At 33.9% G+C, this 25,873-nt stretch overlaps 1 protein-coding gene across 2 annotated transcripts in view; it reads right to left on the bottom strand.

The window, feature by feature from the left end:
* Positions 1–25,873, bottom strand: part of LOC133663046 (F-BAR and double SH3 domains protein 2-like) — a 129,801-nt gene that overhangs the window by 101,621 nt on the left and 2,307 nt on the right. For both annotated transcript variants that reach the window (XM_062067228.1, XM_062067227.1), the window contains exons 2-3: positions 18,370–18,467; positions 3,037–3,082 (exon numbers count right to left, since the gene is read on the bottom strand). In XM_062067228.1, coding sequence (XP_061923212.1) covers positions 3,037–3,082; positions 18,370–18,467 — 144 coding nt within the window. The remainder of the gene's footprint in view (positions 1–3,036; positions 3,083–18,369; positions 18,468–25,873) is intronic.

Genomic DNA, 25,873 nt, shown 5'->3' on the forward strand with positions numbered 1-25,873 from the left:
ATTAGACTGCCCGATATTTGATATGAAGTAGGTCAGATTCCTTCTTCGACTTGTAACACTTGGGTCAAACTGCAGTTTGTTGGAGTCTTTTCTCCGTTACAATAGCTTGATAAACGACCGGATACACATTCAGCTCCAACCGCATGTAAAAAAGGACGACTGAAAGATGTTTTGATGACGAACAACTGGCATTCAAGTGCATTCTTCCACACTTTTTCTTCACACCTGGCAGACGGATGGTGCACCAGATGTTTTGCATCAGCGTTGCCATTTTGCCTTCCCAAAACAGAGCGCCAGGTACCAGCCACTATTTTTAGCAGCGTCTCAGCTGATATCATTACTCACCTCTTTTTTATTTGACAATTTACTGAACTTCTCGATAAAATGAAATGTCAACTCTGCGGTGAAAAAAAAAAGTGAGAGAGTATGTTGTCAGGATTAGCGCTGACGTCTGTGGACGAGCGAGAGGCAGCGGCTCGTGGGGAAAGTCGGGGCTCTTATCAGCCACCTATTTTGGAGGTAAAACGACATTGCATCATCGTTACATGTACTGTTTGGTTTGGTTTGGTTCAGTGTACCCAGAATAGCATTAATCCCAATAATTCACAATTGCCATATATCAGCTGTGCTAATTGCTGGTCCTAATTTGTGTGTGTTAATAAATGTATTTTTTTTTAAATAACATTTTTGCTTTTATATGTGCTGTCCAGTTGTTATATCTTGTTTTGATACAACATCGAGTCTCACTTCCAAGACATTAGATGGCAGTGCTGTGTAGGCCATACCTGGTATAGCTTCTTTCCAGGAAGTTCAATGTTGCGCCCTATAAGGTGTTTGTACTGTAAGTACTGTGCTTGTTACACATTGCAACATTCACCTCAGTTGTAGTTTTCATTGCCAAATTTGGAGGTGTTGAAATCGGCTGCTTCTGAGACAGATTCAATTGCTTCAGCCTTCATTTACTGGAAGTGAGTCTTGCTTTTTGAAGCAGCAAATTTTTCGACACTTAATTTTTTTACAATTAATTTTTTAACACTGAATTTTTATACACCGAATTTTAAAACACATATTTTTTTATACACCAAATTTTAAATCGCTGAAATTTAAAAACACTGACTTTTTTTTCACTGAATTTTTTTTTCATACTAAATTTTTTTGCACTGAATTTTTAACACTGATTTTTTTATACACCAAATTTTAAACCACTGAATTTTAAACACTGATTATTTTTTTTAAATACTGAATTTAACACTGAATTTTTATACACCGAATTTTTAAACACTGAATTTTATTCTACTGAATTTTTATACACTGAATTTGTTTGTACTGAATTTTTATACACTGAATTTTAAAACACTGATTTTTTATACACCAAATTTAAAATCACTGAATTTTAAAACATTGATTTTTTTTTTCTAAATACTGATTTTTTATACACAGAATTTTAAAACACAGAATTTTTGCTACTGAATTTTTATACACTGAATTTTTTTTACAATTGATTTTTTTCACTGAATTTCAACTAAATTGTTGTACACTGCAGTTTTTACACTGAACTTTTTTTACACTGAATTTTTCTTACACTGAATTTTTATAGACTAAATTTTTGTACACCAAATTTTAAAACACTGAATTTTTTCAACACTGAATTTTAAAACATTGATGTTTTTATAATGAATTTTTATACACTGAATTTTTATACGCGGAATTTTAAAACACATATTTTTCTTACACACCAAATTTTGAATCGCTGAAATTTAAAAACACTGAATTTTTTTATACACTGAATTTTTTAACACTGACTTTTTTTTCACTGAATTTTTTTTTCATACTAAATTTTTTTGCACTGAATTTTTAACACTGATTTTTTTATACACCAAATTTTGAACCACTGAATTTTAAACACTGATTTTTTTTTTTTAAATACTGAATTTAACACTGAATTTTTATACACCGAATTTTAAAACACTGAATTTTATTCTACTGAATTTTTATACACTGAATTTGTTTATACTGAATTTTTATACACTGAATTTTAAAACACTGATTTTTTTTTCTAAATACTGAATTTTTATATACAGAATTTTAAAACACTGAATTTTTTTCTACTGAATTTTTATACACTGAATTTTTTTTACAATTGATTTTTTTCACTGAATTTCAACTAAATTGTTATACACTGCATTTTTTACACTGAACTTTTTTTACATTGAATTTTTCTTACACTGAATTTTTATAGACTAAATTTTTGTACACCAAATTTTAAAACACTGAATTTTTTTCAACACTGAATTTTAAAACATTGATGTTTTTATAATGAATTTTTATACACTGAATTTTTTTAGACAGAATTTTTTACACTGAATTTTAAAACACTGATTTTTATAGACTGAATTTTAAAATGCTGAATTTTTATACACCAAATTTTAAAACACTGATTTTTTTAACACGGAATTTTAAAACACTGAATTGTTTATACAGATTTTTTATACGATGAATTTTTTTTACAATTTATTTTTTTCACAGAATTTTTATACACTGTATTTTAAAACATTGAATTTTTATAGACTGAATTTTAAAACACTGAATTTGTTTTCAAAAAAATTCTGTTATATATATTCAGTGTAAAAAAATATTTAAAAAAACTTTTGTAATAAAGACACAAATTAACCTCCATACTTTAGCCTTTTAAAAGAAAACATATCCATCATTGCCAATGAAAAGTACCACGACGCCATATATATGATGATGTCACCATGACCACGCCCCCACCGCCACATACAGTATATAGTGGCAATCTAGGGGAAGCCCTGAGAATATGCCGCCATGTCATAATAGCGTCTTGTAGGGTGACTCAGGTATGGCGACACGTATCAGTGCCAGCACCCAGCCCTACTTGGAAGTAACACAAATAAAGCGCACACATACAGAGTTCATCTTTCCATGCTCACTGAGCTGAGGTCCCCAAGGTGACCTTGCACTGCTAGCAACATTCTGCAGATTTGACAAGACGTACTGTACTGTACTGTACTGTACCTGGGCATAGTCCCTCTCCAGTTGTCCCTTCTTCAGACTGTAACTCCTGGAAGAGACAAACACTTTGTCAACAAGTACACACACACCATGTACTGCACACAATATTTCTCTTATCACATGTGTCTTGTATAGGAAGGGAGCGTATAATAAAATGTATTATTATTATTATTATTATTATTATGAACCAGAAATGGAATTTATGGCCCTTTGAAGGACGCCCGATCTTGACCATCTTTTTTAATTTTTATCAAGCGAACAATCACTAGTATCATTTATACAATAAGAACTCACAAATATTACTCTCTTGGTGGAATTTTCTCGGAAATGTTGGCTATAATTTCATTTTTTGTTGCGTTTTCATCGTAAAGACTCAAAATTGCGGCGCCATGCCATCTAGAAAAATGTGACGCGTTTTAATGCAGAAGAAAATACGCAAAGGATAAGAAATAGTATAATAAGGAATAAATCGCATGAATGGATGTAAAAAAATATAATTACAACTACAATAAAAAATTAGGACATAATAAAAATGTGAGTACAAAATTATACCACGAAAATAATATTTAAATAAAAATGAATAAAACTCTAAACAAAAACAAAAAACATATACGCATACATACATAATACACATATATGCATACATATATTATATATACAGATACAAATATACTTTATATATACATACATATAAACATATATATTATATTAAAATATGTTAGTGTGAGTATAAATACTTTTTTCAGCACCCATACATACAGTATATACACATATATGCATACGTGTATATATACATTATATATACATACATATAAACATATATGTTAGTGTAAATATAAAAACATTTTTTGCTCCCATACATATATATACATATATGCATACATATATTATATATACATACAAATATACATTATATGTACATACATATAAACATATATTATATTAAAATATGTTAGTGTGAGTATAAATACTTTTTTCAGCGCCTATACATATATATACATACATGCATACATATATACATATATTATATATACATACAAATATACATTATATATACATACATATAAACATGTATATTATATTAAAATATGTTAGTGTGAGTATAAATACTTTTTTCAGCGCCCATACATATATACACATATATATATATATACATATAATAATAATAATACATATATACATAATACATAATAATACATATATTATGTATACATACAAATATACATTATATATACATACATATAAATATATATATATTATATTAAAATATGTTAGTGTGAGTATAAATACTTTTTTCAGCGCCCATACATATATACACATATATGCATACATATATGCATATATAATAATAATAATACATACAGTATATACATAATACATATATCATATATACATACAAATATACCGTACATGATATATACATACATATAAACATATATTAAAATATGTTAGTGTGAGTATAAATACTTTTTTCAGCGCCCATAAATATATACACATATATGCATACATATATACATATATAATAATAATAATACATATATACATAATATATAATAATACATAATAATATATATATTATATATACATACAAATATACATTATATATACATACATGTAAACATATATATTATATTAAAATATGTTAGTGTGAGTATAAATACTTTTTTCAGCGGCCATACACATATATGCATACATATATAATAATAATAATACATATATACATAATATATAATAATATATATATTATATATACATACAAATATACATTATATATACATACATGTAAACATATATATTATATTAAAATATGTTAGCGTGAGTATAAATACTTTTTTCAGCGCCCATAAATATATACACATATATGCATACATATATACATATACTGTATAATAATAATAATACATATATACATAATATATAATAATATATATATTATATATACATACAAATATACATTATATATACATACATGTAAACATATATATTATATTAAAATATGTTAGTGTGAGTATAAATACTTTTTTCAGCGCCCATAAATATATACACATATATGCATACATATATACATATATAATAATAATAATACATATATACATAATATATAATAATACATAATAATATTTATATATTATATATACATACAAATATACATTATATATACATACATGTAAACATATATATTATATTAAAATATGTTAGTGTGAGTATAAATACTTTTTTCAGCGCCCATAAATATATACACATATATGCATACATATATACATATATAATAATAATAATACATATATACATAATATATAATAATACATAATAATATTTATATATTATATATACATACAAATATACATTATATATACATACATGTAAACATATATATTATATTAAAATATGTTAGTGTGAGTATAAATACTTTTTTCAGCGGCCATACATATATACACATATATGCATACATATATTATATATACATACAAATATACATTATATGTACATACATATAAACATATATTATATTAAAATATGTTAGTGTGAGTATAAATACTTCTTTCAGCGCCAAAATATTGAGATTTTTTTTCTTAAAAAAACCCAAAACAAAGTAACAGGATGAAAATACATTCCCTTTTTTTTTTCCTCCCCTCATGGAATTTTCCGGTTGGTCGTTCAAGTTTGGCAAACATTAAGAAAATTGCAACATCTGAAATGTAACAACACAATGACAACAACAACAACAACCGTGATATCAAAATGGTCACATCCCTCACCTAATCGTACGTTCATTTTCAGGGGAAAAAAAGAAGCAAATGTTCTTTTTTTCTACCTTTTTCACTGGATCACAAATACGTAAAAAATATTTAGGTATATTTTCATCTGCTACGCCAGCGTACACATCTTTTAATTACAATTTTTGCATTCGGTGCTCAAGCGTGTGTGTGTGTGTGTGTGTGTTTGTGTGTGTGTGTGAAGCAGATATAAGTGTATAGGGGATTAAGTGGTTGGATTGAGGACACCAAGTTGACTCCATGTGTCCACAAACTCGTCATCCTGCTCTCTCTCTCTCTCTCTTTTATCCCCGTCCTAATACTCCTGCAACTAAAATGCAGTCCTAAAGGATTAAAGTCACTCCAGCCATCGTTCTTTACATTGATCGTTCCGTTTATCTCTTTTTTTTTTCTTTCACTTTCTTTTCCCGTGACTGTGTGTGTTTCTGCATGAGTGTGTGTGTGTGTGTGTGTGTGTGTGTGTTTGCTGATTAAATCCAGCCTGTGGATTAATTAGGGTAAATGACCCGAGAGCGGCTTTTTGGATTTAACAGTTAAAATCTAGTGGCGGCTTTTAAGCGCGTGTTTGATTATTTCTACTGCTGTTTTCTGAAAGACGTAGTTTGACCACACGGCAGTTAATAGTCGCTCTGATATTTCTGTTGGAATTTCTTCTTAAAAAGTAAGATTGGGCAATATGGCTGAAAACTGTATCACGATTTAAGTGTTTTATTTCAGTAGATATCAACAATTATAGATTTTTATTTTTATTTTTATTTTTTGACCGATGGGAAATAAGCACCAGGAGAAAAACACATGTTTTGGTTTAAATGTAACTTAGATATTGGCTTTCACTATGTAAAAGTGCTTTGAGTCACTAGAGAAAAGCTCTATATGAATATAATTCACTTCACGATAATTTTTTGCGAAGTCTCTGAATACTTTTTGCGAGATGTCGCAAAAGGTTTTGTTGTCCTATGTCAGTGAACCATACGGAGCCCCTAAAGGGACATGGGGGAAATTGTATTTTTTATAATTTTTTATTTGTATTTTTTTTTTTTTTAGACATGTATCTCGTGCGCACGAGAAACTATCTTGAAACTTTCTCGTGCGCACGAGAAACTTTTTATAAAGTTATAAAAAAAAATTTAAAAAATACTTTTTTAAAAAAAAATGTTTTGTTGGTTTTTTTAGACATGTATCTCATGCGCACGAGAAACTATCTTGTGCACACGAGAAAGTTTCTCGTGCGCACAAGAAACTTTTTATAAAGTTATAAAAAAAAAAATCAAAAAATACTTAAAAAAAAAAAAATGTTTTGTTGTTTTTTTAGACATGTATCTCGTGCGCACGAGAAACTTTTTATAAAGTTAGAAAAAAATTTTTTTTAAATACTTTAAAAAAAAAAAAAGGTTGTTTTTTTTAGACATGTATCTCGTGCGCACGAGAAAGTATCACGAGAAACTTTTTATAAAGTTATAAAAAAAAATTAAAAAATACTTTAAAAAAAAAAAAAATGTTGTTGTTTTTTTTAGACATGTATCTCGTGCGCAGAGAAACTATCTTGTGCGCACGAGAAACTTTTTATAAAGTTATAAAAAAAAAATTAAAAAAGACTTTGTAAAAAAAAAAAATTTTTTAGTTGTTTTTTTTAGACATGTATCTCGTGCGTACGAGAAACTATCTTGTGCGCAGGAGAAAGTTTCTCGTGCGCACGAGAAACTTTTTATAAAGTTATAAAAAAAAATTTTAAAAATACTTTAAAAAAAAAAAAAATGTTTGTTGTTTTTTTTTAGACATGTATCTCGTGCGCACGAGAAACTATCTTGTGCGCACGAGAATTTTTTTATAAAGTTATAAAAAAAAAAAAAAAAAGACTTTGTAAAAAAAAAAAAAATTTTTTGTTGTTTTTTTAAGAAACTTTTTATAAAGTTATAAAAAAAATTTTTTTAAATACTTTTTAAAAAAAAAAAAATTTTTTTTTTTCGACATGTATCTCGTGCGCACAAGAAAATATCTTGTGCGCACGAGAAAGTTTCTCGTGCGCACGAGAAACTTTTTATAAAGTTATAAAAAAAAATTTTAAAAAATACTTTTAAAAAGAAAAAAATTGTTGTTTTTTTAGACTTGTATCTCGTGCGCACGAGAAACTTTTTATAAAGTTATAAAACAAAAATTAAAAAATACTTAAAAAAAAAAAAAAATTGTTGTTTTTTTTAGACTTGTATCTCATGCGCATGAGAAACTATCTTGTGCGCACGAGAAACTTTTTATAAAGTTATAAAAAAAAAATTAAAAAAATACTTTAAAAAAATTAAAAAAAAATTGTTTTTTTTAGACATGTATCTCGTGCGCACGAGATACATACCTAAAAAAAAAAATATTTAAAAAAAAATATATATATATTTATTTATAACTTTATAAAAAGTCCCGAGATACATGTCTAAAAAAAAAAAAATTATTTACAATTATAAACAATTTTTTTTTCCCCATGTCCCTTTAGGGGCTCCGTAGAACCAGAAGTGAAACTACGGAGCCCCTAAAGATGTCTCAGGAGTTTTTTCCCCCATGTCAGTGAACCGGAAGTAAAACTGCGGGGCCCCTTGGGGGACATGGATGGAAAGAGGAAAGCGCTATATAAATATAGTTCACTTCACTCACGCATGCACGCACCGGGCGGTATAGCTCGGTTGGTAGAGGGTTCCAGGTTCGATCCCCGCTTCCGCCATCCTAGTCACTGCCGTTGTGTCCTTGAGCAAGACACTTTGGCCACCTGCCCCAGTGCCACCCACACTGCTTTAAATGTAACTTAGATATTGGCTTTCACTATGTAAAAGCACTTTGAGTCACTAGAGAAAAGCGCTATATAAATATAATTCACTTCACCAACGCACGCACGCACAGACACACGCCCGCACGCACTCAGGCACGTACGGACGGACGCACGCACTCACGCACATACACAAAAGTTGTACATGTAAACAAACTATGGTGAGTTCAAGGACCAGCGAAATTAGTAGGACAAAACGGTGCTAAATCAAGGCAAGACAAACTAGGAGTTGTTAAATCCAGGCTGGTGTAGTTTTTGGCATGTTCACTCATGGTTCCTGCCTGTGAGAAGCTATTTAGTGGGGAAGTCCACTTGAGGAGAACAATCAAGCACTGAGTTAGCGTGCCAACATTGATGTTGTGAACTTTACTGAAGTTGTTATTCTGAAGGTTCAGACTGACGGACTGGTGTCTACATCCAGGGTCAGGAAACCAGAAAACCGTCCACAATAAAACAGAGCAAAGTGGTGCCAAACACCTTCTCTTGAAGCGGATGGGAGCTTTTCTTCCTGTCACTCACACACCAGTGATGTGGAGCGATGCAGCCTCAAAGGTAAGACAAGTACAGAAAGAAGAGAAGGAGTCATGATGCCAGTGATCCATGCATTGTTTTAGTCATGGACTCATCCAACTATGACTTTCTTACATTAATGGAGTCATCGGATAGAACATTAATGGAGTCATCGGATAGAACAATAATGGAGTCATCGGATAGAACATTAATGGAGTCATGGGATAGAACAATAATGGAGTCATCGGATAGAACATTAATGGAGTCATGGGATAGAACAATAATGGAGTCATCGGATAGAACATTAATGGAGTCATCGGATAGAACATTAATGGAGTCATCGGATAGAACAATAATGGAGTCATCGGATAGAACATTAATGAAGTCATCGGATAGAACATTAGTGGAGTCATCGGATAGAACAATAATGGAGTCATCGGATAGAACAATAATGGAGTCATCGGGATCTTAAAAGTATTTTAAGGAAAAAATAGTCTGAACAAATTGATGTATTTGCTATAACCTTCATTACCTTTTTTTTACCTTCTTTGGCTGTATTTTGCCTTTTTTTACCTTCTCTATTCCTTTTTAACCTTTTATTCACCTTCTTTTATTTTACCTTCTAAATTCCTTCTTTTACCTTTCCCCTTCTACCTTCATCTTCACATGTTTTACCTTCTATTAAACTTTGTTTCCTTTTGTTTACTTTCTATTTAACTTACTTTACCTTCTATATTCCTTCTTTTACCTTGTATTTACTTTCTTTTACCGTTTTACCTTCTACTTACTTTCTTCCACCTTCATTTTCGCATGTTTTACCTTCTGTTGAACTTTGTTTCCTTTTAGTTACTTTCTATTGAACTTATTTTACTTTCTATATTCCTTCTTTTAGCTTTTATTTATCTTCTGTCTAACCTGTTACCTTTTATTTACCTTCTATTTAATTTATTTTACCTTCCATATTTTTTGTTTACTTTTTATTTACTTTCATTTAACTTACCTGCCTTTTATAGTCCTTTCATTTACCTTGTTTGACCTTTTACCTTTTGTTTACCTTCTTTTACCTTTTATTTATCAATCAATCAATCAATGTTTATTTACATAGCCCTAAATCACAAGTGTCTCAAAGGGCTGCACAAGCCACAACGACATCCTCGGTACAGACCCCACATACCCTCTATTTAATTTATTTTACCTTCTATATTTCTTTGTTTACCTTTTAATTACCTTATTTTACCTTCTATATTCCTTCTTTTATCTTCTATTTACCTTCTATTTAACATGCTTTACCTTCCATTTAACTTTATTTCCTTTTATTTACTTTCGATTGAACTTATTTACCTTCTATTTCCCTTCTTTTAACTTTTATTCAGCTTTTATTGACCTTCTGTTTAACCTTTTACCTTTTATTTACCTCCTATTTAACTTATTTGACCTTCTATATTTCTTTGTTTCCCTTTTATTTACCTTTTTTTTTACCTTCTATTTAACTTATTTTAACTTCTATATTCCTTTGAACTACCTTATATTGACCTTATTTTACCTTTTTAATTTACATTGTATTTACTTTTCATAGGCGACATTTACCTTCTTTTATCTTCTATTTACTTATTTTACCATGTTTTTATCCTTTTTTACTGTCTTTTTTTAAAATCTTATTTTGCTTTCCAATTAGCTTTTTTCACCTTATTTTACCTTTTTTCAATTTATTTCCCCTTTTGCCTTTTTTTTAACCATCATTTACCTTCTGTTTAACTTATTTTACCTTAAATTTACCTTCTTTTACCTTTTAATTTACCCTCAATTTACATTCTATTTGCTACCTTTACCTTCTTTTATAAACTATTGACCTTTTATTTACTTATTTTACCATCTATTTATCTTTTTTTTACTGTCTTTTTATCTTACTTTGCTTTCCAATTACCTTTTTTCCCCTTCTTTTGCCCTCTTTTACCATCGTTTCCCTTCCATTCAACTTGTTTTACTTTCTTTTATGCGATGCAGATTTGACATATTTGTTTTCTTAGTTACACAAATGATTTCTCAAAGCTGTTGTGTAATGGAAAGCAGGTGTGGAGCAGCAGAGAAAAGAGATATCTTCACAATCCAGCAGTTGGTGTCACTGACTTGGAAAACGTGGTTTTGTTTTTTAGAAATATTTCCCACAGACTGGCAATCCATTTGTGGTCGCTGGGATGAAAGGAAAGGAGGAGAACAGGATACATGACGGATGACTCAAAAAGATGCAACAAATAACTACCACATTGATGTTTGCAGCGTTGAAGTGTTGGCGGTGGTTTGGTTTTGTGGCAGCAGGCCTGGGACAAAAGATGTGCGATACAAGCAGTCCTGGAGAGGGATTACTTGTGTGTGATATCATATGAGATACAAGCGGCCCTGCGGCGTGTTTACTTGTGTGTGATATCATGAGCGATACAAGCATTTTTGCGGCGTGTTTACCTGTGTGTGATATCATGTGCGATACAAGCAGTCCTGCAGAATGTTTACTTGTGTGTGATATCATGTGTGATACAAGCGGTCCTGCAGTGTGTTTACTTGTGCGTGTGATATCATGTGTGATACAAACAGTCGTAACACGTGTTTACTTGTGTGTGACATCATGTGCGATACAAGCAGTCCTGCAGAGTGATTACTTGTGTGTGATATCATGTGTGATACAAGCAGTCGTGCAGCGTGTTTTTTGTGTGTGATACCATGTGCAATATAAGCGGTCCTGCAGAGTGATTACTTGTGTGTGATATCATATGTGATACAAGCAGTCCTGCGGCGTGTTTACTTGGGTGTGATATCATGAGCGATACAAGCATTTTTGCGGCATGTTTACCTGTGTGTGATATCATGTGCGATACAAGCAGCGTGTTGACTTGTGTGTGATATCATGTGTGATACAAACGGTCGTAAAGCGTGTTTACTTGTGTGTGACATCATGTGCGATACAAGCAGTCCTGCAGAGTGATTACTTGTGTGTGATATCATGTGCGATACAAGCAGTCCTGCGGTGCCTTTACTTGTGTGTGATATCATGTGTGATACAAGCGGTCCTGCGGCGTGTTTACTTGTGTGTGATATCATGTGTGATACAAACAGTCGTAAAGCGTGTTTACTTGTGTGTGACATCATGTGCGATACAAGCAGTCCTGCAGAGTGATTACTTGTGTGTGATATCATGTGTGATACAAGCAGTCCTGCAGAGTGATTACTTGTGTGTGATATCATATGTGATACAAGCGGCCCTGCTGCGAGTTTACTTGTGTGTGATATAATGTGCGATACAAGCAGTCCTGCGGTGTCTTTACTTGTGTGTGATATCATGTGTGATACAAGCGGTCCTGCGGCGTGTTTACTTGTGTGTGATATCATGTGCGATACAAGCAGTCCTGCAGAGTGATTACTTGTGTGTGATATTATGTGCGATACAAGCAGTCCTGCGGCGTGTTTACTTGTGTGTGATATCATGTGCGATACAAGCAGTCCTGCAGAGTGATTACTTGTGTGTGATATCATGTGCGATACAAGCAGTCCTGCAGAGTGATTACTTGTGTGTGATATCATGTGCAATACAAGCGGTCCTCCAGAGTGATTACTTGTGTGTGATATCATGTGCGATACAAGCAGGTTCTGGTGATTATAAAAATGACATCTCTTTTTTGGTTGTATTTTTTTTCATTTCTTTTGACTGCTGATTTAATTGGTTCTTTTTTTTTTTTTTAGACGGAGTTACTACTTTTCAACAGGAAAGAGAAGAACGCTATGTTTTTCCATTTTAGTATTTCCAAATGAAATTCAGGAAAACCAATAGATTTTTAGTTTTTTGGACCAAAACATACTCCGACATCGGCAATATATCGGAAGTGCACACCTTGTATCGCCTTATAAATACACAGCTAGACAAATTGTATGAATTAACATCCAGCCTGAATTGTTGACATGAGTTCCCAGGGAGATTAGCCTCCCCAGTGGAAACTCGACAGTCCCTTACCTCCCCCAGGCCATACCATTTGGAACCTGACCACAATATATGAATATATATCATATTACTAAACATATTCTTGAAGATTTAAAATGTTGATTTTAGGCAAAAACAAGAATAAATGAGTAATGGCGACGGTTCATCCTAGAACATGTTAGTTGGTTTCAGTTTATTTCAATTAAAATTCCAGTTGTTTCATGACTGCACGTCCGAAAAGGAGTAGGTAGAAGCAGAGCTTATTTAATCCCAGCCCTTCTCGTATCATAGCAATTTTATCACCTCCAAAGTAATGTTATGCTTTGATACGCTCTGATGCGAATTAGTTGCCGCTTTAGGGGGACGAATTACCGTTCCTCACGATTTGATGCCGCTTTGATCCCGCTTTGATACGCTTTAAATCCCGCTTTGATACGTTTTATTAGGCTTTATTGAACTTTATTACGCTTTGATGCGATCCTGACGCTTTAAATGAGGCTCTGACGCGATTATCAAGCTCTGTTGTGCATTGGCATGAATGTGTCATGAACGTTATGAACATTCATTTGTAATAATGACTTTGAAATGTGATATTGTTGTGTAATTATGTGCAATTTGGAAGATGCTGTGATTGTCATTTTGTGAATTTGATGAGTAAATTGCGTGCGCACACATAATATGATAAAAAAGAGAAATGTGATAAACAAATAAGTTTAAAAAAAATGTGGAAAAACTCAGTATACTAAGTTTTCCCCACATTTTTTTAGATTTATCTATTTATTTGATTTCTCTTTTTGTTTTATTATATACAGGATAAAACACATAATGTAATAAAAAAGAGAAATATGATAAACAAATAAGTTTTAAAAAATGTGAAAAACTCAGTATACTGTTTTCCACACATTTTTTATATTCATTTATTTTTTCAATTTCTCTTTTTTTTTCATTATATTATGTTTATTATTTATTATTTATTATGTTTTATATCTTCATTTCTTTTATTTCTTTGTCTTCTTAATAAATATCTATCTTTCATTTCTTATGCTCGTTGACAATAATAAAGGCATTTGTTTTATTTTTTATATTCATTTATTTTTTCAATTTCTCTTTTTTTTCCGTTATATTATGTTTATTATTTATTATTTATTAAGTTTTATATTCATTTATTTTTTCAATTTCTCTTTTTTTTTCGTTATATTTTTATATATATTATATATATATTTTTTTTTTTTAGAATTGTTGAAGTAGAGCACACCATTCCCAAACAGGCTGAATATTTTGAAGTTGCAACAGTTTGAAGCAGATGAAAAATGCGGGAGTTGTGGAACTTTGAAAAATGTCCCAATTTCCCAAAAATTTGGGAATTTCGGGAAAAGCCAAACACTATTTTGTTGACATTGTTTGACTGTTTTCCATGCTTGTGTTGACATTTCCTGTCTGCCTCGATAGCTGAGGGATTATAATTATATCATCCAAATTTGATATTTTTCATTAAAAATACCAATAATTATTGATATCGACCGATACAAAAAATCCGGAAGGAATTGCGTGTGAATGCTCCAATGCTTGAAGTTGAACTGAAATCCTGGAATTTTTTTTTTTTAGAATTGTTGAAGTAGAGCACACCATTCCCAAACAGGTTGAATATTTTGAAGTTGCAACAGTTTGAAGCAGATGAAAAATGCGGGAGTTGTGGAACTTTGAAAAATGTCCCAATTTCCCAAAAATTTGGGAATTTCGGGAAAAGCCAAACACTATTTTGTTGACATTGTTTGACTGTTTTCCATGATTGTGTTGACATTTCCTGTCTGCCTCGATAGCTGAGGGATTATAATTATATCATCTAAATTTTATATTTTTCATTAAAAATACCAATAATTATCGATATCGACCGATACAAAACCCTTCCATAGGGCGGTGGCGGGCCGAGCGTTTCCCACCTAGGCCTTCAGTAATGTCCTACTTCAGGGGTGTCCAAAGTGTGGCCCGGGGGCCATTTGCGGCCCCACAGCTAATTGTTTACCGGCCCGCCACACATTTTGCAAAAATTGCAAAATTGAAAATATTGCAAACATTTTAAAAAAACATTTAGAAAAAGTGGGATGAGGTGAAATCTAACAAGAAAAAGTTGCAATGTTGACACAAAATAAATTAGGGGTATTTTATTTTTTTATTTTTTTTATTTTTTTGAACACTGACTTTTTGCAGTGTGTGTAATTTCCACACTGCGAAAAACAGTGGAAAAAAAAAAAAATAAATTAGGGGTATTTTATTTGTTAGTTCAAATTAGGGCTGCAACTAACGATTAATTTGATAGTCGATTAATCTGTTGATTATTACTTCGATTAATCGATTAATAATCGGATAAAAGAGACAAACTACATTTCTATCCTTTCCAGTATTTTAGTGAAAAAAAACAGCATACTGGCACCATACTTATTTTGATTATTGTTTCTCAGCTGTTTGTACATGTTGCAGTTTATAAATAAAGGTTTATTTAAAAAAAATAAAAATAAATAAAAAAATAAAAAATAAAAAAAAGCCTCTGCGCATGCGCATAGCATAGATCCAACGAATCGATGACTAAATTAATCGGCAACTATTTTTATAATCGATTTTAATCGATGTAATCGATTAGTTGTTGCAGCCCTAGTTCAAATACTACCCCTAATTTTTGTATATTTTTTTTCCTTGTTTTTAAATACACTGAAAAAATACAAAAATTAGGGGTATTTTATTTGTTAGTTCAAATAAAATACCCCTAATTTTTTTTCTTGTTTTTGAACACTGACTTTTTGCAGTGTGGGTGGATGTGTAATTTCCACACTGCAAAAAGTCAGTGTTCAAAAACAAGAAAAAAAATACAAAAATTAGGGGTATTTTATTTGTTAGTTGAAATAATACCCCTAATTTTTGTATTTTTTTTTTCTTGTTTTTGAACACTGAAAAAATAAAAAAAATAGGGGTATTTTATTTGTTAGTTCAAATAAAATACCCCTAATTTTTTTTCTTGTTTTTGAACACTGACTTTTTGCAGTGTGGGTGGATGTGTAATTTCCACACTGCGAAAAACAGTGAAAAAAAATAAAATAAATTAGGGGTATTTCATTTGTTAGTTCAAATACTACCCCTAATTTTTGTAATTTTTTTTCTTGTTTTTAAATACACAGAAAAAATACAAAAATTAGGGGTATTTTATTTGTTTGTTAAAATAAAATACCCCTAATTTTTTTTCTTGTTTTTGAACACTGACTTTTTGCAGTGTGGGTGGATGTGTAATTTCCACACTGCGAAAAACAGTGAAAAAAATAAAAAATAAATTAGGGGTATTTTATTTGTTAGTTCAAATAATACACCTCATTTTTGTATATTTTTTTCCTTGTTTTTAAATACACTCAAAAAATACAAAAATTAGGGGTATTTTATTTGTTAGTTCAAATAAAATACCCCTAATTTCTTTTCTTGTTTTTGAACACTGACTTTTTGCAGTGTGGGTGGATGTGTAATTTCCACACTGCGAAAATCAGTGAAAAAAAATAAATGAATTAGGGGTATTTCATTTGTTAGTTCAAATAATACCCCTAATTTTTATTTATTTTTTTTCTTGTTTTTAAATACACTGAAAAAATACAAAAATTAGGGGTATTTTATTTGTTAGTTCAAATAAAATACCCCTAATTTTTGTATTTTTTTCCCTTGTTTTTGAACACTGACTTTTTGCAGTGTGGGGACTTTTTGGTACCTTTATGATTGTCCGTCTTTGTTTTTTCCCCAATCACTCCAAAACACAAACACATTTTCCACGCGTCTATCTTTAGCACCGGTTGAAACAATGTGAGAACGTGAGTAAAAGAAATGGAATGCGAGAGTAAGCGAGGATTACGTTGGGCCGTTATGAATTATCGATACTTCAAATGAGAGCGTGTGAAGGCGCTCGGTCTTGTTGTCATAAAAAAAACACAGAAATATGCACGGATAGAAAGAGACGAGCAAATGTGAGAAAATGAAAGGGCCGTCAACAAGGTGGTGACATCAGGGACTGGGCCGGGAGGAAAGGATGGAGGGAACAGGAAGAAGGCGGCAGGAAATTCCTTCATTTTCCTGACCTTTTGTCCTTTTTTTTTTTGTAAAGAAACACTCCAGGCTCATTATGGCAATTATGGTATCGCTCATGATATCACACTCAAGTAAACACGCCACAGGACTGCTTGTATTGCACATGATATCACACTCAAGTAATGACACCACCGAACTGCTTGTATCGCACATGATATCACACACACAAGTAAACACGCCGCAGGACTGCTTGTTTCGCAAATGATATCAAACACAAATGTTTTTTAAGGCATGAAATTGCATACATTTTAAACGTTTAAATTTCATTTTTTGTCAAAATAAAAATAAATACTTAAATACCTGCTTGACTTCTGATTACAAAGCAAGTTATCCATGGAATAGTGCACTGTAAAAATTAAAATACATTTTACGGTAATATTTACAGTGGTTTTTACAGCATATTACTGTAAATTGAAAAGAAGAACACTTTTTTTTTTACAGAAAAAAGTTTGAGCTGACGGTTTCTTGTTGTCGTGTTTAAGGTGTATTACCGCAAATGGAAAACAAAAAAATGACGACTGTAATATGTTGTAAAAACACCGTATATTCCACCGTAAAATTCCGCTAAATGAGTTGCCATTTTTTTTCTTGTAAAATCTACAGATGTTTTCTTTTTTTTACTGTGTACATCAAAAAAATATTTCCAATAATCAAATGCATAATTCATAATATTTGCTGTTTCAAACAGCCCTTTGGTGAACATCACCGCCGTTATAAATGGAGAAAAACGGAGCAAAAAGGGTGTAACGTAATGAGAAAAGGCGGATATGTTGAAACTAATAAATAAAAACACAAATATTTGTCGTTTTAGCCTTTTTTTTTAGCTCATTTCATTACAAATGATGACATCATATTACCACTAAATTCAAAAAAATATCAATAATATTGTTTGTTTTTTATACTGCTGTTCTTTTTAAAATAGTTGACTATTCTTGTTAATTATGATCATATTTATGTGCGCAGTATTGTTTGTTTTGCTGCTATTTAAATGCCGTCGTTGCTCGTTGATTTTAAATCCTTAACCGTTTGAGAGCGTTTTCAATGAAGTAGCCAATGTTAGTTTTTACTGTGGTATCGAATAAACATCCGAGGATCTTGGCTATTCATGGTAGTGGTTTTAAGAAGTCAAATCCTGGTGCAAAGTGTGTTTTTCATACCTCATGTCTTCCAGCAGGTCACATTCAGTCAGATTTTTAAAGTGCAGTCTTGTCAGCTGGTCTGTGTGCGTGTTCTTCAGCTCCTGTGTCACTTTGACCTAGCGGGGACACAAACACACACATTAGCGTTCCGCCGCCGCTGTTTCCCACACTTTCCTTGATCTGTGGCGGCAAACAAAGACGGACCAGCGCCAACAGATTCATGATTTCACATTTCCGGGACTTATGCAGATCCCAAGTACACATTAAAGCTACGAGCAGCACTGGACCCCGGACTTCACGCGAGTCGGCGGGCAGGTATGACGCAGGCGGCCGCGTCCTTCCCCATGCCCTGACCCACCAGCAAAACTTTCGGGAAGATCAGAGCATGTGTAATGTTATAATTTTACACCACAAGGGGGCAAAAATGGAGTGGCACTAGTCATGCAGTTGCGTCACACCCAACACTCCAGCCCACCATCAAAATTTTCGAGAAGATCGGAGAATGTGTAATGTTATAACTTTACACCACAAGGGGGCAAAAATGGAGCGGCACTAGTCATGCAGTTGCATCACACCCAACACTCCAGCCCACCATCAAAAATTTTGAGAAGATCGGAGCATGTGTAATGTTATAATTTTACACCACAAGAAGGCAAAAATGGAGCGGCACTAGTCATGCAGTTGCGTCACACCCAACACTCCAGCCCACCATCAAAATTTTCGAGAAGATCGGAGAATGTGTAATGTTATAATTTTACACCACAAGGGGGCGATAATGGAGTGGCACTAGTCATGCAGTTGCGTCATACCCAACCCTTCAACCCACTGTGAAAAATTTCAGGAAGATCGGAGCATGTGTAGTGTTATAATTTTACACCACAAGGGGGCGATAATGGAGCGGCAGTAGTCATGCAGTTGCATCACACCCAACACTCCAGCCCACCATCAAAAGTTTCGAGAAGATCAGAGAATGTGTAATGTTATAACTTTACACCACAAGGGGGCGATAATGGAGTGGCACTAGTCAAACAGTTGCGTCACACCCAACACTCCAACTCACTGTGAAAAATGTCAGGAAGATCGGAGCATGTGTAATGTTATAATTTCACACCACAAGGGGGCAAAAATGAAGCGGCACTAGTCATGCAGTTGCGTCACACCCAACACTCCAGCCCACCATCAAAAATTTCGAGAAGATCGGAGGATGTGTAATGTTATAACTTTACACCACCAGGGGGCGATAATGGAGCGGCACTAGTCATGCAGTTGCGTCACACCCAACACTCCAACCCACCATCAAAAATTTCGAGACGATCTGAGAATGTGTAATGTTATAACTTTACACCACAAGGGGGCGATAATTGAGTGGCACTAGTCATGCAGTTGCGTCACACCCAACACTCTAACCCAATGTGAAAAATTTCAGGAAGATTGGAGCATGTGTAGTGTTATAATTTTACACCACAAGGGGGCGATAATGGAGTGGCACTAGTCAAACAGTTGCGTCACACCCAACACTCCAACTCACTGTGAAAAATGTCAGGAAGATCGGAGCATGTGTAATGTTATAATTTCACACCACAAGGGGGAAAAAATGAAGCGGCACTAGTCATGCAGTTGCGTCACACCCAACACTCCAGCCCACCATCAAAAATTTCGAGAAGATCGGAGGATGTGTAATGTTATAACTTTACACCACCAGGGGGCGATAATGGAGCGGCACTAGTCATGCAGTTGCGTCACACCCAACACTCCAACCCACCATCAAAAATTTCGAGACGATCTGAGAATGTGTAATGTTATAACTTTACACCACAAGGGGGCGATAATTGAGTGGCACTAGTCATGCAGTTGCGTCACACCCAACACTCTAACCCAATGTGAAAAATTTCAGGAAGATTGGAGCATGTGTAGTGTTATAATTTTACACCACAAGGGGGCGATAATGGAGTGGCACTAGTCAAACAGTTGCGTCACACCCAACACTCCAACTCACTGTGAAAAATGTCAGGAAGATCGGAGCATGTGTAATGTTATAATTTCACACCACAAGGGGGCAAAAATGAAGCGGCACTAGTCATGCAGTTGCGTCACACCCAACACTCCAGCCCACCATCAAAAATTTCGAGAAGATCGGAGGATGTGTAATGTTATAACTTTACACCACCAGGGGGCGATAATGGAGCGGCACTAGTCATGCAGTTGCGTCACACCCAACACTCCAACCCACCATCAAAAATTTCGAGACGATCTGAGAATGTGTAATGTTATAACTTTACACCACAAGGGGGCGATAATTGAGTGGCACTAGTCATGCAGTTGCGTCACACCCAACACTCCAACCCAATGTGAAAAATTTCAGGAAGATTGGAGCATGTGTAGTGTTATAATTTTACACCACAAGGGGGCGATAATGGAGTGGCACTAGTCATGCAGTTGCGTCACACCCAACACTCCAACCCACTGTGAAAAATGTCAGGAAGATCGGAGCATGTGTAGTGTTATAATTTTACACCACAAGGGGGCGATAATGGAGCGGCAGTAGTCATACAGTTGCGTCACACCCAACAATTCAACGCAGCATCAAAAAGTTTGAGAAGATTGGAGAATGTGTGAGGTTATAATTTTACACCACAAGGGGGCGATAATGGAGTGGCACTAGTCATGCAGTTGCGTCACACCCAACAATCCAACACACCATCAAAACATTTTGGGAAGATCGGAGAATGTGAGAGGTTATAATTTTACACCACAAGGGGGCGATAATGGAGCGGCACTAATCATACAGTGGCGTCACACCCAACACTCCAACCCACCATCACACATTTTGGGAAGATCGGAGAATGTGAGAGGTTATAATTTTACACCACAAGGGGGCGATAATGGAGCGGCACTAGTCATACAGTGGCGTCACACCCAACACTCCAACCCACCATCACACATTTCGAGAAGATCGGAAAATGTAAAAAAAATAAAAGACACAAAAAGTGTTTATATTCACAGTAAGTGTACTTTTAACCACCAGCCATTCTATTTGTTTGACTCGCATTACAAAAGTTTTAATCCAGCTCCAGCTCAACAGCGCCTCTGGTGGTTGCATCCAAGTGCTGCGATCGCTTCCAGTTAACAAAATTTACCATTAATCCACCAAACACTTGATCATCGTGCACGTCCGTCCGTTTGTCAATCACTCGTGTGACGCGCTCATTTTGACACCTCATGCCGCGCAGTTTTAACCAACTAAAAAAGACACAAGCGTCGTGTTTGAAGACGGTCTTTTTTTTTTTTTTTTTTGGTACGCAGCAGATGCTATGATACGGAGCCCCTAAAGGGACATGGGGGAAATGTTCATTTTTTATTTTTTTTAGACATGTACTGTATCTCGTGTGCACGAGAAACTTTTTATAAAGTTATACAAAAAATGTTTAAAAAATTAAAAAAATATATATATATATATATTTTTTTTTTAGACATGTGTCTCGTGCTAAAAGATATATATATATATATATATATACATTTATATTTTTTTAAAATTTGTTATTATAACTTTATAAAAATTAAAATTTTAAAAATTTAAAAAAAAAAAAATTTTTTTAGACATGTATTTCGTGCACACGAAAAACTATCTCGTGCCCACGAGAAACTTTCTCGTGGGCACGAGATAGTTTAAATTAAAAAAATATTATTTTTTAAACATTTTTTAATAACTTTATAAAAAGTAAAAAAATTAATTTATTTTTTATTTTTTTAGACATGTATCTCGTGCACACAAAAAACTATCTTGTGCGCACGAGAAACTTTCTCGTGTGCACGAGGTAGTTTAAATAAAAAAAATATAATTTTTTTTTTTTTTATAACTTTATAAAAAGTAAACAATTTGTATTTCTTTTTATTTTTTTAGACATGTATCTTGTACACACGAAAAACTTTCTCGTGGGCACGAGATAGTTTAAATAAAAAAAATATTATTTTTAAAAAAAATTTTAATAACTTTAGAAAAAGTAAAAATTTTTTATTTTTTTTACTTTTTTTAGACATGTATCTCGTGCACACGAAACACCATCTCGTGCCCACGAGAAAGTTTCTCGTGGGCACGAGATAGTTTAAATAAAAAAAATATTATTTTTAAAAAAATTTTAAATAACTTTATAAAAAGTTTTAAAAAATTATTTTTTTTATTTTTTTAGACATGTATCTCGTGCACACGAAAAACTATCTTGTGCGCACGAGAAACTTTCTCGTGTGCACGAGGTAGTTTAAATAAAAAATATATATTTTTAATTTTTTTTATAACTTTATAGAAAGTAAACAATTTTTATTTCTTTTTTTTTTTTAGACATGTATCTCGTGCACACGAAAAACTATCTCGTGCCCACGAGAAACTTTCTCGTGGGCACGAGATAGTTTAAATAAAAAAAATATAATTTTTAAAAAAATTTTTAATAACTTTATAAAAAGTAAAAACATTTTTTTTTTTTTTTTTTTAGACATACATCTTGTGCACACGAAAAACTATCTTGTGCGCACGAGAAACTTTCTCGTGTGCACGAGGTAGTTTAAATAAATAAAAAATGTTTTTAATTTTTTTTATAACTTTATAAAAAGTAGACAATTTTTATTTGTTTTTTTTTTTTTAGACATGTATCTCGTGCACACGAAAAACAATCTTGTGCGCACGAGAAACTTTCTCGTGTGCACGAGATAGTTTAAATAAAAAAAAAATTTTTTAAATTTTTTTTATAACTTTATAGAAAGTAAACTATTTTTATTTCTTTCTTTTTTTTAGACATGTATCTTGTACACACAAAAAAAACTATCTCGTGTGCACGTAAAACTTTCTCGTGTGCACGTAAAACTTTCTCGTGTGCACGAGATAGTTTAAATAAAAACAACATTTTTTTGATTTTTTTTATAACTTTATAAAAAGTAAACAATTTTTATTTCTTTTTTTTTTTAGACATGTATCTTGTACACACAAAAAAAAACTATCTCGTGTGCACGTAAAACTTTCTCGTGTGCACGAGATAGTTTAAATAAAAACAATTATTTTATTTTTTTTATAACTTTATGTCTAAAAAAAAAAAAATTATAAAAAAAAAAATTCCCCCATGTCCCTTTAGGGGCTCCGTACTATGCTAATAGGCAGGATTGTAAAAAAAACTTAAATATGCAGGCACGTCCATGCTGTCAGTGGGAAGGTCGTTGTGTGTGTGTGTGTGTGTGTGTGTGTGTGTGTGTGTGTGTGTGTGTGTGTGTGTGTGTGTGTGTGTGTGTGTGTGTGTGTGTGTGTGTGTGTGTGTGTGTGTGTGTGTGTGTGTGTGTGTGTGTGTACTCACTACATTAACAGGCAGCCAAATAGGAAGTGTTCTAGACCAAACAAGCAAAGGCACAAACATGCACACAGCAAGACTGCACTGAGAGTGTCTTTGAAAGATAAGAAGGGAGAGGTTGATTATTACTTGACTTGATTTGTCCCGCTATCAATGCTTGTGAAGCACAAGGCGGGACCAGGAAGAGGAAGCACGGGCATGAAGAAAGACATGACGAGGGATGGAGGTTGTTTTTTTTAATGCAATCTAAATATTAAATAAATGTGCTGCTTAGGACGGAGCAGCTCTATTTAAAAAACGATGTTCAAACTCATAAACTTTATTTTTTTTGGTGCAAATAATAACTAACTTAGAATTTCATGGCTGCAACACGTGCCAAAGTAGTTGGGGAAAGGGAATGTTCACCACTGTGTTACATGGCCTTTCCTTTTAACAACACTCAGTAAAGGTTTGGGAACTGAGGAGACACATTTTGGAAGTGGAATTCTTTCCCATTCTTGCTTGATGTACAGCTTAAGTTGTTCAACAGTCCGGGGGTCTCCCTTGTGCTATTTTAGGTGCCACACATTTTCAATGGGAGACAGGTCTGGACTACAGGCAGGCCAGTCTAGTACCCGCACTCTTTTACTATGAAACCACGTTGATGTAACACGTGGCTTGGCATCGTCTTGCTGAAATAAGCAGGGGCGTCCATGGTAACGTTGCTTGGATGGCGACATATGTCGCTCCAAAAGCTGTATGTACCTTTCAGCATTAATGGCACCTTCACAGATGTGTAAGTTACCCATGTCTTGGGCACTAATACACCCCCATACCATCACACATGCTGCCTTTTACACTTTGCGCCTAGAACAATCTGGATGGTTCTTTTCCTCTTTGACGACGTCCACAGTTTCCAAAAACAATTTGAAATGTGGACTCGTCAGACCACAGAACACTTTTCCACTTTGTATCAGTCCATCTTAGATGAGCTCAGGCCCAGCGAGGCCGACGGCGTTTCTGGGTGTTGTTGATAAACGGTTTTCGCCTCGCATGGGAGAGTTTTAACTTGCACTTACAGATGTAGCGACCAACTGTAGTTACTGACAGTGGGTTTCTGAAGTGCTCCTGAGCCCATGTGGTGATATCCTTTACACACTGATGTCGCTTTTTGATGCAGTACAGCCTGAGGGATGGAAGGTCACGGGCTTAGCTGCTTACGTGCAGTGATTTCTCCACATTCTCTGAACCCTTTGATGATATTACGGAGCGTAGATGGTGAAATCCCTAAATTCCTTGCAATAGCTGGTTGAGAAAGGTTTTTCTTAAACTGTTCAAGAATTTGCTCACGCATTTGTAGACAAAGTGGTGACCCTCCATGGTGACCATGGTGCTGTGCAGCCTCCATGGTGACCAGGTGCTGTGCAGCCTCCATGGTGACCATGGTGCTGTGCAGGCGTGACACCACACGTTCAGGGCCAGTAGGAACACACAGCACACATCGCGCACGGGGACTGTGTTGTAATTAAGAGGAAACTGTGCAGTGGTTCACACCGAGGTAATTGCTTTGCCTCACATGCAGCTATTTCAGGAAGACACACACACACGCGCGCACACACACACGCACATGCACACACACACACGCATGCGCACACGCACGCACACACACACACACACACACACACACACACACACACACACACACACACACCATAAATGGAACTTTGCAGTGTTCTCAGCCAAAGCAGGATCAATAAACCAGTCTAGGACAAGGCTCTGTCAGCATGCTTGTGTGTGTGTGTGCACGTGTGTGTGTGTGTGTGTGTGTGTGTGTGTGTGTGTGTGTGTGTGTGTGTGTGTGTGTGTGTGTGTGTGTGTGTGTGTGTGTGTGTGTGTGTGTGTGTCTGTGTGCGCGTGCGTGCGTGTGTGTGTGTGTGTGCGTGTGTGTGTGTGTGTGTGTGTGTGCACGTGTGTGTGTGTGTGTGTGTGTGTGCACGTGTGTGTGTGTGTGTGTGTGTGTGTGTGTGTGTGTGTGTGTGTGTGACACTGGACAGACTGAAGGTCTTCCCAGAAAACAACAAGCATCATCATCATCACACAGGCACACCATAGTCATAGACCATACATGCAGTCACCATAGTCATAGACCATACATGCAGTCACCATAGTCATAGACCATACATGCAGTCACCATAGTCATAGACCATACATGC

Source organism: Entelurus aequoreus, linkage group LG13 (genome assembly GCF_033978785.1).
Source record: "Entelurus aequoreus isolate RoL-2023_Sb linkage group LG13, RoL_Eaeq_v1.1, whole genome shotgun sequence".
Lineage (NCBI taxonomy): Eukaryota > Metazoa > Chordata > Actinopteri > Syngnathiformes > Syngnathidae > Entelurus > Entelurus aequoreus.